The 20,109-nt window shown below is 40.9% G+C and overlaps 1 protein-coding gene across 1 annotated transcript in view; it reads right to left on the bottom strand.

Annotated features, from left to right (window-relative positions):
* Positions 1–9,431: 9,431 nt before the first annotated feature.
* The window catches only part of LOC120999277 (sulfotransferase 6B1-like), a 94,271-nt gene continuing 83,593 nt past the window's right edge, over positions 9,432–20,109 (bottom strand). The window contains exons 5-7 of the mRNA XM_040430148.1: positions 14,480–14,574; positions 10,697–10,853; positions 9,432–9,562 (exon numbers count right to left, since the gene is read on the bottom strand). Of these exons, the coding sequence (XP_040286082.1) occupies positions 9,432–9,562; positions 10,697–10,853; positions 14,480–14,574 (383 nt within the window). The remainder of the gene's footprint in view (positions 9,563–10,696; positions 10,854–14,479; positions 14,575–20,109) is intronic.

Genomic DNA, 20,109 nt, shown 5'->3' with positions numbered 1-20,109 from the left:
GAATGTACAGAGATTGTCTATATGATACAGTAGATGATGATGTAATCCTGTATTTCACAGGAAGTAAGCCACACAGGAGAGACTGACTTGTACACTGGGAACAAGCTTGGGGCTGGTTATCAGACTGGAGATCACATGAACCATGTGCCCGTAATGAAAGAGTACAAAATGTAAAATGTCTAAAAGAGTGCTTCTTTAATTTCAGCAATTGTACAAGTTATTTTAGACCACACAGCACATGTATGACGTTTACTTAATTAGTACCTCTTAAAAATATGGTCCTTGAGACCTGATTACATACAGTGGGATGCGAAAGTTTGGGCAACCTTGTTAATCGTCATGTAAAAATATAGAGTTCGGACCGCGCATATCATCAAGGCCAGTATGCAAACAATTTTTCTTTCTTCCTTCTCCCTTTTGAAAGAGAACCGAGGGCTGCAAATATCCTATATATGGATATCCTGCAACTAATAAAAGTTAAGATAGTGTAAGTCCGTATGGTTAGGTAACCTGCACTGCACAGATTATACTTACACAGCGCTATGTCAACCAAGGCGTGTATATGATCCCTCCGTAGCTAGTTGTTTTTATTCTGACGGAGATCCACGTTCCCATGCAATCCCGCAGGATCTGCCCACGGACTTAATTCAGATATACCCCAGGTAGAAGGAAGAAAGAAAAATTGTTTGCATACTGGCCTTGTGATATGCGCTGTCCGAACTCTATATTTTTACCTGTTTAAAGCGTGACTGACCCCACAACACTTTTAGGACCTGCAGCACAGCATTGTTGCGGACTGGTGATTAATTTCTTTTATATTGTTAATCGTCATGATTTTCCTGTATAAATCGTTGGTTGTTACGATAAAAAATGTCAGTTAAATATATCATATAGGAGACACACACCGTGATATTTGAGAAGTGAAATAAAGTTTATTGGATTTACAGAAAGTGTGCTATAATTGTTTAAACAAAATTAGGCAGGTGCATAAATTTGGGCACTGTTGTCATTTTATTGATTCCAAAACCTTTAGAACTAATTATTTGAACTCAAATTGGCTTGGTAAGCTCAGCGACCCCTGACCTACATACACAGGTGAATCCAATTATGAGAAAGAGTATTTAAGGGGGTCAATTGTAAGTTCCCCCCTCTTTTAATTTTCTTTGAAGAGTAGCAACATGGGGGTCTCAAAACAACTCTCAAATGACCTGAAGACAAAGATTGTTCACCACCATGGTTTAGGGGAAGGATACGGAAAGCTGTCTCAGAGATTTCAGCTGTCTGTTTCCACAGTTAGGAACATATTGAGGAAATGGAAGACCACAGGCTCAGTTCAAGTTAAGGCTCATAGTGGCAGACCAAGAAAAATCTCGGATAGACAGAAGCGACGAATAGTGAGAACAGTCAGAGTCAACCCACAGACCAGCACCAAAGACCTACAACATTATCTTGCTGCAGATGGAGTCACTGTGCATCGTTCAACCATTCGGTGCACTTTACACAAGTAGATGCTGTATGTGAGAGTGATGCAGAGGAAGCCTTTTCTCTGCCCACAGCACAAAAAGTGCCGCTTGAGGTGGGCTAAAGCACATTTGGACAAGCCAGCTTCATTTTGGAATAAGGTGCTGTGGACTGATGAAACTAAAAATTAGTTATTTGGCCATAACAAGGGGCATTATGCATGGAGGAAAAAGAACACAGCATTCCAAGAAAAACACCTGCTACCTACCGTAAAATATGGTGGTGGTTCCATCATGCTGTGGGGCTGTGTGGCCAGTGCAGGGACTGGGAATCTTGTCAAAGTTGAGGGATGCATGGATTCCACTCAGTATCAGCAGATTCTGGAGACCAATGTCCAGGAATCAGTGACAAAGCTGAAGCTGCGCCGGGGCTGGATCTTTCAACAAAACATCGACCCTAAACACTGCTCAAAATCCACTAAGGCATTTATGCAGAGGAACAAGTACAACGTTCTGGAATGGCCATCTCATTCCCAGACCTGAATATAATTGGAAATCTGTGGTGTGACTTAAAGAGAGCTGTCCATGCTCGGAAGCCATCAAACCTGAATGAACTAAAGATGTTTTGTAAAGAGGAATGGTCCAAAATACTTTCAACCAGAATCCAGACTCTCATTGGAACCTACAGGAAGCGTTTAGAGGCTGTAATTTCTGCAAAAGGAGGATCTACTAAATATTGATTTCATTTCTTTTTTGTGGTGCCCAAATTTCTGCACCTGCCTAATTTTGTTTAAACAATTATAGCACACTTTCTGTAAATCCAATAAACTTCATTTCACTTCTCAAATATCACTGTGTGTGTCTCCTATATGATCTATTTAACTGACATTTTTTATCGTAACAACCAACGATTTATACAGGAAAATCATGACGATTAACAAGGTTGCCCAAACTTTCGCATCCCACTGTATTTTTCATATGCTGTTTTATTAAGACTTCACTTTTATTTCTTTATTTGCCTAAAAACAGATTCTCACACTTCACAAACTAATTACTATGACAAACTAAAATTATCAGTGGTTTGCAGGCTGGCTCCCTCTCACAAACTGTGAGCTGCTGCTGTTTATGTTTCTTCACAGCAGTATTCTAAATTCTAGTAGTCTGTAGTGACTTCAGCCTCAGAGCGCTCCGGCTGACAGTCTATATTTCTCCTCGTATTCTATTATAATTCAACTCCTATTACGGAGCTCCCTGCCTGCCTACCACTGAATCTAAAAACACACACACACGTACATCCTACATCCCGACATGTTTCACTGGACACCCAGTGTCTTCAGGGGATAATGCAGGTATGTGAGTTGGGGGCGGGGACCATCTTTTAACAGTTCGGTGTCTGGTGACGTTCATATGGCCACCTATCATATTACGTTTCATCTGTGAACTCCCCCCATCATCACTACTTCCTCCGGCTCTGAGAGGCTTACCTTCCTCTAGGCTACTGCCTATTAGTAGTGTCATACCGCATTATCGCTCTCGCGATGCTCAGGAAGGACCGCGCCTGCGCGTCAACTTTGCATTGAGTTTTCCCCTTGATCAACACTGTGCAAGTATCGCCACTTAGTCTCAGGTTTCTCAAAGTTCTGCTATTACATTCATGTCATGTCTACTTATCTAGATATTGAGATCAGTTTGTAATTTTCGTTTTTACTTTTATCATAGCTCTATTTTCTTCTTCTATATTATTCTAGTGATTTTATCTGATCTTTTACACCTTAACAATAGTGGTTCACTTTCTATATACAAACTACAAATTGGCGTGGTATTAAAAAGCAGGAAGTGCTCAACCCCATATGCAATGGTGCATCTATACTCGGGGGGCAGATCCTGCACTTGTGGTCCGCTGCTAATGGCAATCCCCAGCAAAAATGCATACAATGGAGGATGCCTGCAGCGGACCACAAGTACTACAATGGACATCCTGCACAGGATAGCAAATGTGTGGATGTGATAAATAGTAAAAATAATATAACAAAAACAAAGACAGGTGCACTCTGCAGTCTTACTAACCCTCGTACTGGTGTAAAATTGAGAATTAGCCAACATATCCTGCTTGGAGGACATGTCTGAGCACGAGAACCGCGCCAAGGTTTCTCAAGTAGCTCGGGACCTAACGCTAAACCTACCTGGGCCGTATGGGCAATACCAGGAGCCAGTGGGCGAATTACAGGAGTGCAAGGTCTGACTCAAAGCAATCTCCCAGTAACCTCCAGCATGTGACCATGCATACAATGGGAGGAGGCAGAGAGCTCTGAGCCCCACCCAAGACTGGCTGATATAGCCCGAGCCTCACATGTGCACCAGAATTCTGCCTGGTATTGCACATACGGCCCAGGTAGGTTTAGCGTTAGGTCCCGAGCTACTTGAGAAGCCTTGGCGCGGTGCTCGGCTCAGACATGTCCTCCAAGCAGGATATGTTGGCTAATTCTCAATTTTACACCAGTACGAGGGTTAGTAAGACCGCAGAGTGCACCGGTCTTTGTTTTTGTTATATTATTTTCACTTTATATATATATATATTTATTTATATGAGAAAGAGATGCATTATTATATTAATTATTATTTCATTTATTTACATGATCAGATCACCATTATATAGATCTCATATCTATAATTGACATTATCTTATACATATATACACATACAGTACAGACCAAAAGTTTGGACACACCTTCTCATTCAAAGAGTTTTCTTTATTTTCATGACTATGAAGGCATCAAAACTATGAATTAACACATGTGGAATTATATACATAACAAACAAGTGTGAAACAACAAAAAATATGTCATATTCTAGGTTCTTCAAAGTAGCCACATTTTGCTTTGATTACTGCTTTGCACACTCTTGGCATTCTCTTGATGAGCTTCAAGAGGTAGTCACCTGAAATGGTCTTCCAACAGTCTTGAAGGAGTTCCCAGAGATGCTTAGCACTTGTTGGCCCTTTTGCCTTCACTCTGCGGTCCAGCTCACCCCAAACCATCTCGATTGGGTTCAGGTCCGATGACTGTGGAGGCCAGGTCATCTGGCGCAGCACCCCATCACTCTCCTTCATGGTCAAATAGCCCTTACTTTCAAAGTTTTCCCAATTTTTCGACTGACTGACCTTAATTTCTTAAAGTAATGATGGCCACTCGTTTTTCTTTACTTAGCTGCTTTTTTCTTGCCATAATACAAATTCTAACAGTCTATTCAGTAGGACTATCAGCTGTGTATCCACCTGACTTCTCCTCAACGCAACTGATGGTCCCAACCCCATTTATAAGGCAAGAAATCCCACTTATTAAACCTGACAGGGCACACCTGTGAAGTGAAAACCATTTCAAGGGACTACCTCTTGAAGCCCATCAAGAGAATGCCAAGAGTGTGCAAAGCAGTAATCAAAGCAAAAGGTGGCTACTTTGAAGAACCTAGAATATGACATATTTTCAGTTGTTTCACACTTGTTTGTTATGTATATAATTCCACATGTGTTAATTCATAGTTTTGATGCCTTTAGTGTGAATCTACAATTTTCATAGTCATGAAAATAAAGAAAACTCTTTGAATGAGAAGGTGTGTCCAAACTTTTGGTCTGTACTGTATATTAGACTAGTGAACATGCAATTGAGAGCATTACTTAGGGGTGAATGTACTCATGAATAATGGAATAATATTCTTATAAGTTGAATCCTTCCATTTGTCTTTCTTTTTGGCATCCCTTCCATTTAAAAAAAAATAAAAATTTAACATTTTTTTATTTATTTTTCCAGAGGCCGGATATGTCCGAGGGGAGGAAACATATCAATATTTCATCATGGCGGTTGTCATTCTTTTTTACATAAAAGAGTTACATCATTATTTTTCAGATTGTCTTTTTTTCTTTTGTATATTTATTTGTTTATTCAAATCCACTTGTTTTGGGGTCCCTAATCTGTCTGTAGCTTCTTTTATTTTATCCTCACCTAAACAGGGTGTTTTCATGTGCCACCATAGGTACTTTGTGTTTTATGTATGATTTCAAAAAGGGATGCTGTTACTAGACAGTAGTTATTATTATTATTACAGTAATGAGGCAAAAGTAAAACCCTCATTTATTCCTCCTGGTGAGAGAGATTTAAGGTGGTAGATCCACTTGGTCTCCTCCTGTTGTAGTCTCTTGTCGATATCTCCTTGTCTGGGGCATGCCTTAACTCTTTGTATCCCTTATATTTTTAGGCCTGAAGTGCTACCTTTGTGATAATTTTTTAGACGTTTTGACAGTGGTGTTTCTTCATTTGTATTCAGATTACTGAAGTGTTTGGATATCCTTCTCCTCAACTCTTGAGCCGTTTTGCCAATATACAATTTAAGGCACTCACATTGAATTGCATATATCACTCCTATTGTTCTACAATTGATATACTCCTTTATGGTATATGTCTTCCCATCAATTGGGTTTGTGAATTCATTTTTGGGAGGCATAAACCTACAGAAAATACATCCAATACATGGATATGATCCTTTTGTTGTCAGCCAACTTTTTGTACATTTTTGTTGTCTCTGAAAGTGGCTGTGTACCATCATTCCATAAAAATTTTCCCTCTCCTGTATGTTATTGAAGGATTAATTTAAATCACTTCTCTCAGTTTATCTGACCGTAAAATGTGCCAGTGTCGTCTCAGGATTTGGTACACTCTTTGATGTTGTATGTCATATGTGCCTATGCAGCGTATTATTTCATTTTTTATTGATTCTTTTTTCTGTAAAAGGCTGTCTCTATCAGTATTTTTTGCTCTATTATAGCCTCTATGAAGTGTCTTTTTTGGGTAACCTCTAATTAAAAATCTGTGGTAGAGAAGGCCACTTTAGCTCTAAGGTATTGACCTACCAGAATACCTGCTTTAAGAGTCCGTGGGTGGAAACTCTCCCAATGGAGGAAGCTATTAGTTGCAGTGGGCTTTCTATATACCTCAGTTGTGACCCTGCCATCAGATCCAAAACTGATTTTCAAATCAAGGAAATTCAAAATTTCTTTTTGAATCTCTGCAGTAAATGACAAGCCTATATAATTTTTGTTGAGGTCCTTGGTAAATTGAGAAAAATCACTTTCCGTGCCATCCCAAAAAAATTAAAATGTCATCTATATATCTTCCCCCAAATAAAATGTGATCCGTATAGTGTGTATTGTGCTCTGTGAAAACGTATTTATCCTCCCACCACCCTAAAAATAAATTAGCAAAACTTGGTGCACAAACCGTGCCCATAGCGGTGCCATTTATCTGTAAATAATATTGTCCGTCAAACGTGAAAAAATTGTGAGTGAGTGAAAAACGTAAAAGTGTAATAACAAAATGATTGTGTTCATGAAATTGAGTACCCTTCGTGTATAGGAACGATTCTACTGCTTTAACCCTTAGTGACCACCCATACGTGTTTTTACTGACGTAAACAAAGGGGGTTTTAGCTAAACGGCTGGCTTTGATCAATCATTACATGTACTTAAAATGGTGCATTAAAAACTATAACTTGTCCTGCAAAAAATAAGACCTCATACAAGTACATTTAAAAAAAACAAAAAAAGTTCTAGCTCTTGGAATGCAATTTTTAAAAAATGTGCTTGGTCACTAAGGGGTTAACCCCTTAGTGACCAAGCACATTTTTTAAAAATTGCATTCCAAGAGCTAGAACTTTTTTTGTTTTTTTTAAATGTACTTGTATGAGGTCTTATTTTTTGCAGGACAAGTTATAGTTTTTAATGCACCATTTTAAGTACATGTAATGATTGATCAAAGCCAGCCGTTTAGCTAAAACCCCCTTTGTTTACGTCAGTAAAAACACGTATGGGTGGTCACTAAGGGGTTAATGCCTATCTCATGCTGTATACTCGCATACAGAGCCTCAACATCTAGGCTGGCTATAAAGGTGTTCTCATTAACATATATATCCCTTAGTTTGATGACAGTGTCACTAGTATCGTTTAGAAAGGAGGGAAGTGTTTGTACAAACGGTCTGATGATGATATCAACATAGGTACTTATTCCCTCACATAGATTGTCATTCCCTGAGACTATAGGTCCTCCTGGGATAGGCTCACGTTTTTGATGGACCTTTGGCAAGGCATAAAAAGTTGCGATGGTTAGATGTGTTTTGTAGAGAACCTTAAATTCTTTTTTTGTAATTAGTTATTTTTCTTTCGCTTTTACTAAAATGCTTTTTAATTCCTTATTGTATTTTTTCTGTAGGATTATACTCTAGTTTTTTTATAAGTAGTATTGTCACTTAATAGTCTCATAACCATCGCAACATAATCTTCTTTATTCATCAACACCACATTCCCTCCTTTATCAGACGATTTTATCTCTAGATCATCTCTCTCTCTGTAAGTTCTCTAACAGCTATCCTCTCTTCTGTGGTGAGATTTTAACCCACCTCACTTTTTTTATTTTTTGAAGATCTTCAGTCACCAAAATCACAAATGTCTGTATATTGGCAAAACAAGTAAACGGTGGAGTGAATTTGGATTTTGGACGTATATTACTAAAGGGTGCTTGCGGCTTAAAACTGCCCCCTCCCTAAATAATTGCTCTAAGATCTCAAAAGCTTCTGTTTCTCTCTTTTCTATTTCTCCACTATTGTATTCCCTAGTCTTAAATTCTTTATGTAATGCTAGTTTTCTAGCGAATACGTTTGTCTTTAATCCATAAAAAATGGCCAAAACCTGATGTTAAGCTTTTATGCTCAGGTTTTAGTGTCCCTTGGGATAAATTAATAATCTGCATGGCTGAGTCACTTTCTACGTTTTCTGATTGTATTCCCACTTGTCTCGATCTCTCAATTGAAGGCCTGGCGCTAAAAAAGAAGATGTATTAGGTGTCATCACTTGGGGTATAATTGCCTGGGTACCAAGTGATGTTACTGGCGCTGTGGCAGAGTGCGTATACGATAATGATTGCTGCGAGACTGCATTTGGCATGTGGGGATTTTGATTCAGGAATTGATTGTTGCCATCCTTGATTAGTATTTGAAATTGGAGTATTTTTCTTTTGTTGATATCCACCTCTATTTTTTGCTTTTCTTTTGGTACCTACTTTTGGTTAGAGGTACTTCCTTCAAATTCTGATATTTCTGATTCAGAAACGTATGTATATTGTTTCAAATCTGGCCTCCTAGTTAGTGGTGATCTGTTTGTTGGTTTAATATATATGTGCCCTGTGTCAAAATCCCTCTTATCTCTTATATACTTCCGATGTTTTCTCTCTTTAATTTCTTTGCAATTTTATTTCTAGATTACTGAATTCAGGCTGGGAACGAAAGATTTGAATATCTTGTGTTTCTTTTTCTAGTTGAGCTGAGATTTTATTCAGCAATTTCTTTTCATACTCCAGTATGAATGCCTGCATGCGTAATGAATTAGTGGCAATGTGACCCAAATAATAGGCGGTAACCCAGAGGAAGGTAAGCCTCTCAGAGCCGGAAGAAGGAGTGATGATGGGGGGAGTTCACAGATAAAACGTAATATGATAGGTGGCCATACCAGACACCGAACTGTTAAAAGATGGTCTCCGCCCCGAACTCACATACCTGCATTATCCCCTGAAGAGGTTATGTGTCCAGCAAAACATGTCGGGATGCAGGATGTATGCGTGTGTGTGTTTTTAGATTCAGTGGTAGGCAGGCAGGGAGCTCCGTAATAGGAGTTGAATTATAGTAGAATATGAGGGAAAATATAGACTGTCAGCCGGAGTGCTCTGAGGCTAAAGTCATTACAGACTACTAGAATTTAACATTCTGCTGTGAAGAAACATAAACAGCAGCTTCTTTGATTACAGCTCAGTTTTAAATTGTAAAAAAAAAAAGGAGATCTTCTTAACTAAGGCAAACTTTTTTTGACCTAAACACTCTGAGTAATGATCAAATATAACTTCAGTTAAGGGCTACTGCTATATTCTAATGTTTCTAGAACTTGCAGTACTTGTCATAGTTTAGCAACTTTCCCAGTTTAGTTTCTGCAAGATATTTATCAAACATTGCATCCACCTCTTTGCTCTGATCTTCAGTAAAATAATTCTTCCAGTCTCCAATCTCTCCTATTTAGATAAACAAAGGTGCACAGTGTCATCTTCCATGTGACAGCCAGCAAAACTACTAGTGAATTTGCATACACAATAGCGTACATTTTAGCAAGTCTAAAAAATGAACAGTAATAAGAAAAAGTCAACTTGTATTATGATGACTGCTATCCACAGGGTTGGACAGGCCCACCAGACTACCAGGTGATCCTCCATTGGGACCAGGTTCTAATTTCATAGTGGGCCCCAAAGAGAAAAACCCACGTGACTTTGGAGCCAATCACTTGCCTCTAGAGCAGGGATAAGCAACCTCTGGCACTCCAGCTGTTCAGAAACTACAATTCCCAGAATGCTTCATTCACTTCTGTGAGACTTAGAAGAATAGCCGAGCATGTTTTCATGCTGGGGGTTGTAGCTTCAGAGCAGCTTGAATGCTGAATGTTGCTGATCCCTGCTATAGGGTCTATTTCTTTGATTCAAAATCTGTAAAACTTTATTAATAATTTGAGGGTTGGACCTCTTGAAGAACCCCCCATGATGGGCCCCAGGAACCTAAGTCCAACACTGGGTATCCAGATTAAGTGTGAGCAGCTCGACAATCCTCAATATCATATATTAGTGGAGAACTCTTTAAAGCCCATAAAATATGCTCTAGTGACTTCAAATAGGAATCTGCACTTTAATCCTTCTTCAGGTAGATCAGAAGAGTGATGTGTTTTGGTTATAGATTAGTCATTATAGGGGTTGACCAGCCACTATTACTAGCTGGTGGGTGCGTAAAAAACATCACTCACCTTTTGAAAGCTCTACCTTTCCTGCACTGCAGCCCTACTGGATTGAAGTGATAACATTCTGTCCCCCTTCACATGATCTCTTCGGCCTTAGATGCATTCAGATTCATATGAGGGTTCCTATAGACCTTTATGGGGCTTTATTATAGCCCCATAAAATTCTAAGAATCTATTGAGTGTTTTCTCCATTTTCTTTAAATCAGCTACTTTACCATGATATCAATTTTATACTCTATATACTGTTTTTATTAGTGATTCAGGTCTGTGATATTTTATGTATATGCTAAGCTGTGTGTAACTTTCTATCTTTTCTTATAATTAAATTATTTAATTTTTTTTGTATATTTTGTTTTTGACTTGCCTTTTCTGAAGAAGGAGTCACCTACTTTTCCATGAGTATTTTCAGATTTGCCTTTCATAGAGTTAAAAGATGTACGGCTTGCTACCAAATTAATTTGTTCCTCATTCAATGAAAGTTGAAAGAATTCAGATATTTTTTTCAGTGCTGTCAGATAGTCCTTAATTAAAAAAACAAAACAACATTTATTGCTTCATACTGCATGTCATTTCAGCAAAACGATACTGGTAGTAAAAATACTGTCTGCCTTATATTGCCTGTTTATCTGTATTCACTCTTGCAATTCAAAGGTTTAGCCAGGGCTGTGGTGTCAGTGTCGTAGAGACAGAGTTGAAGCTAGTCCTAGGTGGAATCGGTAGAAATGTAATGATTCTTACTCCAGGTTAACAAAATATCATCTGTTATTAAAATCTTTAGGGCTCTGCGATTTTCTGTTTTTGAGTTTTCGTTTTTCACTCTCTGTCTTCCCATAACTTTTTATTTTTCCGGTCACATTTTTTTTTTGACAAATGATACTATTTAATGGCATGATTTACTATTGCATACAATTGGAGATGAAATTTATTTGATATAGCACAAATCAACTATTTCCCAAATGCAGAGAGCCTGTATATCGGTGTACAACACTGTGCATTGTAGAAATATGCACTTTCACCCCAATTACACAATTAAGGATTATTGGATTGAATTATGAATAAAAGGACGTGAGCACCCTAAAATCTATAGTATCAGGCCGCTATTTCACCCCAGAATCAAGTATGAATGGATGTACTGTACTTATGTATAAAATAATGTGAACACCCTAAAATCTGTAGTATCAGGCTGTAATTTCACCCCAATTACACAATTAAGGAATAATCCCTTAGTGCTACAGTATATGATGTATATACTCGTCATGAAACATTGCTATGTAGTCCTCCATGACGAGCATACTCGTCATAGCACTAAATTGTCACCATGTCTGGTGACATGGCTGAGACCCCAGGTTACATACAGCCAGGAATCTCAGCTTACTGGCCCGGGACCAATGAGGGCGGTCCCGGGCCGGTGAGCGCTCTGATTGGCTAGTCTGTACAATAGTCTGTGACTGTGGTGATCAGTATAGTGTATATATATGTATATATATATACACACATACGTTATAACCCTCCCCCCCCTTGCAGCTCCCGATGTGCACCAAGTATAGTACAGGATGGCTGAGCAGGCCACTCACCCCCCCCCCCCATTTTTAGGATGGCCGGAGCTGTGTTAGCAGGGTGTCAGCTGTAACATACCGGCACCAATGTCAGCCGTTTAACCCCTTTCATGGTGCTGTCCATAGGGACCGCTATATGGATGGGGTTAATAAGGAGGGAGCTCCCTCTCTCTCCCATTAGTGCCGCTGCTGTGCAAGGGCAGCGACCCGATGCTTGATGGGTTAACAGAGGGATAGAGCTCCCTCCCCCATCGGGCCACTGCATTGGTATTGTAGCGTCCAGATGCTTACCATGGCAACCAGACACATTCACAGGCATCCGGCTTGCCATGGTATATCTAAGCCTGATCAGGCTAAGTATAAAGGAAAATACACTGCAGTACACTATACAGTGTATTGCAGTGTATTGTAGAGGCATCAGGCCCACTGGATCTTCCCAAAAAAAGTTTTAAAAAAAGTTAAAAATAAAATCAAATTTTTTCTTATAGCCCAATATTTATAATTGATGAAAAAAAAAAAAATAATAAATACACTACAAATGTTTGGTATCACCACGTCCGTAACGACCTGATCTATAAAAGGATCATGTTACTTTCCCCACACAGTGAACACCATAAAAAAAAAGAAAAACTATGATGGAATTGAAATTTTGCCCACCTCACTTCCCAAAAAAAAGTTATTAAAAGTGATCAAAAAATTTGTATGTAACACAATATAGTACCAATCAAACCGTCACCTCATTCCGCAAAAAATAAGCCCCTACATGAGAGAATCGGCCAAAAAATGAAAAAAAAATATGGCTTTTAGAATATGGAGACACAAAAACCTTATTTTTTTCTAAAATGATTTTATTGTGTAAAACCGAAATAAATAAAAATAAAAAAGACATACAAGATGTACCATGGTTAGCACTTCCGCTGTTAACTCAGACTGCTGGTATTCAGGGAAACAGGGGAGGGGGTACAACCTTTAACTCATCCTTGGCCCCTTTACCCAACCTTGACCCATAACAAAAGACACCGACAGCTGTATCATTTTATTGCTGGGTGGTGATCGGCCACAGCTTCTTTATTAAAGCGGCAAACCTTAATAAACCATAATATCGGAGCAGTATGCCAAAGGCTGGACTCCCAGCGGGCAAGTTAAACCGTAATCATCAGAGCGGTGTGCCAACCGCTGGACTCCCAGCGGGCAGTTACGCCATCTGCTACCACCATATCTCCGCTGTACTCAAATGCCGCCAGCTGTGACTTCATAAACTCAACTAGAATTCGCAGCTCTCAAAAGCCGTAATCATCGGAGCAATATCCAAAACCGCTGGACTCTTAGTGGGGGCTCATTAAGAATAGAAAAACAAACGCCCCTGGGACACTTGTGATCATTGTCCTCTAACAGCAGTTGAAGGTGATAAAAAGGGTCAGGCATATTGGATTTCAACATGGCCAATCCTTTGTCCTCATGAGAGATAAGTAGCTGCCAGAGGTGGCTTCATATTGAAAACATATGCACTTCTGTTCAATCTGAGCATGCATGTGTATAGAAAAGTCAGGAGGATAAGCTGTTGGCCAACTCAGTGTTTGATTGAGAGCTATCTAAAGTGTAAGGTAAAGCCTTATTTTTAGGGGGAAAAGGGTATTAGATAATAACTAAAACGTCAAAATTGAGTTTGTGCATGTTACAAAACAGGAAATTAAAGGACTTTTCTGGGTTTATGGGAAAAAGGTTAATCACTATATAAATAAAATGTCAGTGTTCCTTACCGTTTTCAAGATCTCTCCTTGCAGTTAGTGAAATAAAAATATTTACGGTAGATCCAGAGGTTTAAAACCCTCCTTGGTCATGTCCAACTGACACAAGTGCATGGTTCATTATGTGATACATATGAATTGAATTAAATATCTCGGACAACTACTTCAACGTCTGAAACATCATAAAAAAACATCATATACTCAAGCGCCATTCTCTGCTCTACTCTGGTGCTCTTGCTGCTTTTTGTTTCCAAACAGCAGCAATGATGTCCTCAGGCACATCACTGTGCACATCACAGTCAGTAATTGTTAACGTTCGCAGTGCCCCACGTTCACACGTTTGCAGAGTTCTGCGGATCTGCAAAACACCAGGCCGGCACCCCAATAGAAATGCCTATTCTTCTCCGCAGCTGCGGACAAGAATAGGACATGTTCTATTTTTTTGCAGAGCCGTGGTCTGGAAATACGGATGCGGACAGCACACTGTGTGCTGTCCACATCTTTTTCGTCCTCATTGAAAATGAATGGGTCCGCACCCGTTCCGCATAATTGCGGACGTGTGAATGGACCCTTACAGTGATGTTCCTGGATTTGGCACCTTGCTGCTGCAGTCAATTAATGGCCTCAGCAGTAGACCGCTCATACCTGGATACTTACCGTATCCAGGTACGTCATGGCTGCTGTTTGAAAACAAAGTGCAGAGTGAGGACTGGAGGAGTACCACAGAGAATGGTGATGGAGTAATGGGTTAATATATATGATATTTTTTTAAGACATTGTAGTGGCTGTCCAAGGTTTTAATTACTCAGACAACCCCTTTAAAGGACAGAGCGTATCAATTACCATTTTCATTTCTTCATATGTAATTGCCATCATAGTCTTGTCATCGAAGTGCTTCTCCCAAGTTGCAAAAAAATCGAAATACTGTCCAAAAACCACTAAAGAAGAAATATAAAAACCCATGTTATTCCTGAGATGAGTTGTAAAGCACAAAAGAAAAATAATATTCATTAGTGGCCTGCAATCAAGACTGATTATGATCATTAACAGTAAAGATGGAATATTTGATTACAAGCAACCCTCAGATCATAAGAACATATTTTATAAAAAAAACAGGGGCTCCATAGATCTACAGTATTTAGCCATGACACATTGGTCCACATTTGCTAATGTCAGTGTACCTAGAAATTATATTTATGGTATAATTTGGCACATCTGCAACAGAGCACAGGGACAGTGGAGAGGATGAGAGTAGTCATACTTACAGTGGCGCCTCAAATTCTGAGACTCCCTGGGCCATGCAGTGATGGGAGGGGTACAACCCTTCTTCCCCTCAAGGCATTGTCTGGTTCTACGGCTTTGTAGTAGTAAAGGTGCCCTTGGTATTAGCAAGTTTTGGGGGTGCAAGGCAGAGGTTCCTTGAACAGGTCTTGGGCGACAATGATGAGACAGGTTGTAGTGCAACAGGTTGACTGTACATTACGGCAGCAGTTCAGCACATGGTTCACACAGGCACTGAATACATAAAGTGCAATCTTCATAGTTGTCAGATGCAGTTTCCTTAGGCTGTGTATGGAGGGCAATATGCACAATAGACATTCCCTCAAAGATGGCACATAAACTGAACTGATGCAACTTCCTATCCCAAAGGAGTGGTGCCAGCCCAACCTAGCAACAATTACTAGGGACCTTCTGCTCTCATACAGTGTGATTTTTGAGAAATCCTCTCAACAAGAAGTGTGGCTTACCAGAAAAAAGTTGAGGGTTCACAAAAAAATGGGCATGGCGTAATATGCAACACTTCTAGGGTAAAATTCTGTCTCAAAATAAACAAACCAACAGCTGGTATAAAGTTACTCAAAGCAATCTAGCCGTGTATTAGAAATTCATCACATTTGTCCAGCCTGAGCCACTGTGATAAATCTGGGGTGTGTCTAGACAGCCTATCTAAGTTTAGATTATCAATAGTTTTCATAAATCTGCCCCATTATCTCTGTAAAATTTCTATAAAAAATACTGTTTATAGTGATATTTATGATGGATGACATCATAATTTCAAACTATCACTTTCCTCCATGTAACACAGCGGTAGGTGTAAACCACTTCGGCTTATTGCACACGACAGTATATTTTCACGGTCCGCAAAACGGGGTCCCGTTTTTCCGTGATCCGTGTCCGTTTTTTCTTCCGTGGGTCTTCCTTGATTTTTGGAGGATCCACGGACATGAAAAAAAAAGTCGTTTTGGTGTCCGCCTGGCCGTGCGGAGCCAAACGGATCCGTCCTGAATTACAATGCAAGTCAATGGGGACGGATCCGTTTGACGTTGACACAATATGGTGCCATTTCAAACGGATCCGTCCCTATTGACTTTCAATGTAAAGTCTGGAGTCCCTTTTATACCATCGGATCGGAGTTTTCTCCAATCCGATGGTATATTTTAACTTGAAGCGTCCCCATCACCATGGGAACGCCTCTATGTTAGAATATACTGTTGGATATGAGTTAGATCGTGAAACCTCATTTCCGACAGTATATTCTAACACAGAGGCGTTCCCATGGTAATGGGGACGCTTCTAGTTAGAATATACTACAAACTGTTTACATGACTGCCCCCTGCTGCCTAGCAGCATCCGATCTCTTACAGGGGGCCGTGATCAGCACAATTAACCCCTCAGGTGCCGCACCTGAAGGGGTTAATTGTACTATCATATCCCCCTGTAAGAGATCAGGGCTGCCAGGCAGCAGGGGGCAGACCCCCCCCCCCTCCCCAGTTTGAATATCATTGGTGGCCAGTGCGGCCCCCCCCCCCTTCCTCCCTCTATTGTAATAATTCGTTGGTGGCACAGTGTGCGCCCCCCCCCTTCCTCCCTCTATTGTAATAATTCATTGGTGGCACAGTGTGCGCCCCCCCCTTCCTCCCTCTATTGTAATAAATCGTTGGTGGCACAGTGTGCGCCCCCCATCGGCCCCCCTCCCTCTATAGCATTAACAACATTGGTGGCCAGTGTGCGGCCTCCCATCTCCCCCCCCCCCCCCGATCATTGGTGGCAGCGGGTTACTAGCAATAGTACAATAGTAAAAGATTCATACTTACCTGGGAGCTGCGATGTCTGTGTCCGGCCGGGAGCTCCTCCTACTGGTAAGTGACAGTTCATTTAGCAATGCGCCGCACAGACCTGTCAATTACCAGTAGGTGGAGCTCCCGGCCGGACACGAACATCGCAGCAGCCACCAGCAGGTAAGTATGAATCTTCTACTATTGTACTATTGCTAAGTAACCATGGCAACCAGGACTGTAGTAGCGTCCTGGTTGCCGTGGTTACCGATCGGAGCCCCAGCGATTAAACTGGGACTCCGATCGGAACTCCGCTGCCACCAATGATGGGGGGGGGGGAGATGGGAGGTCGCACACTGGCCACCAATGTTGTTAATGCTATAGAGGGAGGGGGGGCCGATGGGGGGCGCACACTGTGCCACCAACGAATTATTACAATAGAGGGAGGGAGGGGGGGGCGCACACTGTGCCACCAACGAATAATTACAATAGAGGGAGGGGGGGCCGCACTGGCCACCAACCTATTATTACAATAGAGGGGGGGGGCCGCACTGGCCACCAATGAAATTCAAACTGGGGAGGGGGGGAGGGGCTGCCCCCTGCTGCCTGGCAGCCCTGATCTCTTACAGGGGGATATGATAGTACAATTAACCCCTTCAGGTGCCGCACCTGAAGGGGTTAATTGTGCTGATCACGGCCCCCTGTAAGAGATCTGGTGCTGCCAGGCGGCAGGGGGCAGTCTTGTACACAGTTTGTAGTGTATTCTTACTAGAAGCGTCCCCATCACCATGGGGACGCCTCTGTGTTAGAATATACTGTCGGTTCTGAGTTTTCACGAAGTGAAAACTCAGCTATGAAAAAGCTTTTATGCAGACGGATCTTCGGATCCGTCTGTATAAAAAGTAACCTACGGCCACGGATCACGGACACGGATGCCAATCTTGTGTGCATCCGTGTTCTTTCACGGACCCATTGACTTGAATGGGTCTGTGAACCGTTGGCCGTGAAAAAAATAGGACAGGTCATATTTTTTTCACGGCCAGGAAACACGGATCTCGGATGCGGCTGCAAAACGGAAAACGGCACAACGGCCACGGGTGCACACAACGGTCGTGTGAAAGAGGCATTCTTTAGAGACTGATCCCTAATATTAGAAGTTAGTGCATCCTGCAGGGCCCTATTAACAATGTAGCTCAGAAGAGACCACAGAGGCCTGGCACCTCTAGGTAAGTAAAGTTTTGCTTTTACTTTTGACATGTTTAACTCTATTATACAGGAAAAGGGTTTTCCACAGTGCCACAGCTGTCCAAAGGTTGTGTGTCCCAGTCAGGGTTGCCAACCAGAATTTTTCTTTTTTTCTGGACAACTTATCCCAAAATCACGGACAGCCAACATTTTTTATGGACAAATTGGAAAACCATAATGAATTACAAAGATTCAAAGAGTAATACATGTCTATCGCTCAATATACTGAATGAAACTCACTATCAGCATTTACTGTGAACTGTAAAATGATAATAATTACCACCAAAATAATCTAGTCAAGTACCACCAGCATCAAAAAAATCATGGACACATCAATTTTTTTCACGGACACAGGAAAAAAATTGCCTATTTGTACAAACCGGGTTCCAAAAAAGTTGGGACACTAAACAAATTGTGAATAAAAATTGAATGCAATGATGTGGAAATGGCAAATGTCAATATTTTATTTGTAATAGAACGTAGATGACAGATCAAACGAGTAAATGTATCATTTTAAAGGAAAAATACGTTGATTCAAAATTTCACGGTGTCAACAAATCCCCAAAAAGTTGGGACAAGTAGCAATAAGAGGCTGGAAAAAGTAAATATGAGCATAACGAAGAGCTGGAAGACCAATTAACACTAATTAGGTCAATTGGCAACATGATTGGGTATAAAAAGAGCTTCTCAGAGTGGCAGTGTCTTTCAGAAGCCAAGATGGGTAGAGGATCAGCAATTCCCACAATGTTGTGCAGAAAGATAGTGGAGCAATATCAGAAAGGTGTTACCCAGCGAAAAATTGCAAAGACTTTGCATCTATCATCATCAACTGTGCATAACATCATCCGAAGATTCAGAGAATCTGCAACAATCTCTGTGCGTAAGGGTCAAGGCCGTAAAACCATACTGGATGCCCGTGATCTCCGGGCCCTTAAACGACACTGCACCACAAACAGGAATGCTACTGTAAAGGAAATCACAGAATGGGCTCAGGAATACTTCCAGAAACCATTGTCAGTGAACACAATCCACCGTGCCATCCGCCGTTGCCAGCTGAAACTCTACAGTGCAAAGAAGAAGCCATTTCTAAGCAAGATCCACAAGCTCAGGCGTTTTCACTGGGCCAGGGATCATTTAAAATGGAGTGTGGCAAAATGGAAGACTTCTGTGGTCAGACGAGTCACGATTCGAAGTTCTTTTTGGAAATCTGGGACGCCATGTCATCCGGACCAAAGAGGACAAGGACAACCCAAGTTGTTATCAACGCTCAGTTCAGAAGCCTGCATCTCTGATGGTATGGGGTTGCATGAGTGCATGTGGCATGGGCAGCTTGCATGTCTGGAAAGGCACCATCAATGCAGAAAAATATATTCAGGTTCTAGAACAACATATGCTCCCATCCAGACGTCATCTCTTTCAGGGAAGACCCTGCATTTTTCAACAAGATAATGCCAGACCACATTCTGCATCAATCACAACATCATGGCTGCGTAGGAGAAGGATCCGGGTACTGAAATGGCCAGTCTGCAGTCCAGATCTTTCACCCATAGAGAACATTTGGCGCATCATAAAGAGGAAGGTGCAACAAAGAAGGCCCAAGACGATTGAACAGTTAGAGGCCTGTATTAGACAAGAATGGGAGAGCATTCCTATTTCTAAACTTGAGAAACCGGTCTCCTCGGTCCCCAGACGTCTGTTGAGTGTTGTAAGAAGAAGGGGAGATGCCACACAGTGGTGAAAATGGCCTTGTCCCAACTTTTTGGGGATTTGTTGACACCATGAAATTCTGATTCAACATATTTTTCCCTTAAAATGGTACATTTTCTCAGTTTAAACTTTTGTTCCGTGATTTATGTTCTATTCTGAATAAAATATTAGAAGTTGGCACCTCCACATCATTGCATTCAGTTTTTATTCACGATTTGTATAGTGTCCCAACTTTTTTGGAATCCGGTTTGTACATATCTGTCCAGAAATATCTGGACAGTTGGCAACCCTGGTCGCATTGCAGCTTAACTTCATTCTTTGCAATAGAGCTGAGCTTATAAGGGTGGTCAGTTCTTTAATGAAAGGATTTTTGGCCAGTCAGCGGCATACACAACTCCCCACTGAAGGATGGCAGAAGAAAACCAGTAGTTGTCCATATAAATAAGTTAGATTTTGTTTGCAGAC

Source organism: Bufo bufo, chromosome 4 (genome assembly GCF_905171765.1).
Source record: "Bufo bufo chromosome 4, aBufBuf1.1, whole genome shotgun sequence".
In the NCBI taxonomy this organism is placed as follows: domain Eukaryota; kingdom Metazoa; phylum Chordata; class Amphibia; order Anura; family Bufonidae; genus Bufo; species Bufo bufo.
Note: the sequence above shows the minus strand (reverse complement) of the source record. Positions and strands in the feature narration are given on the sequence as shown.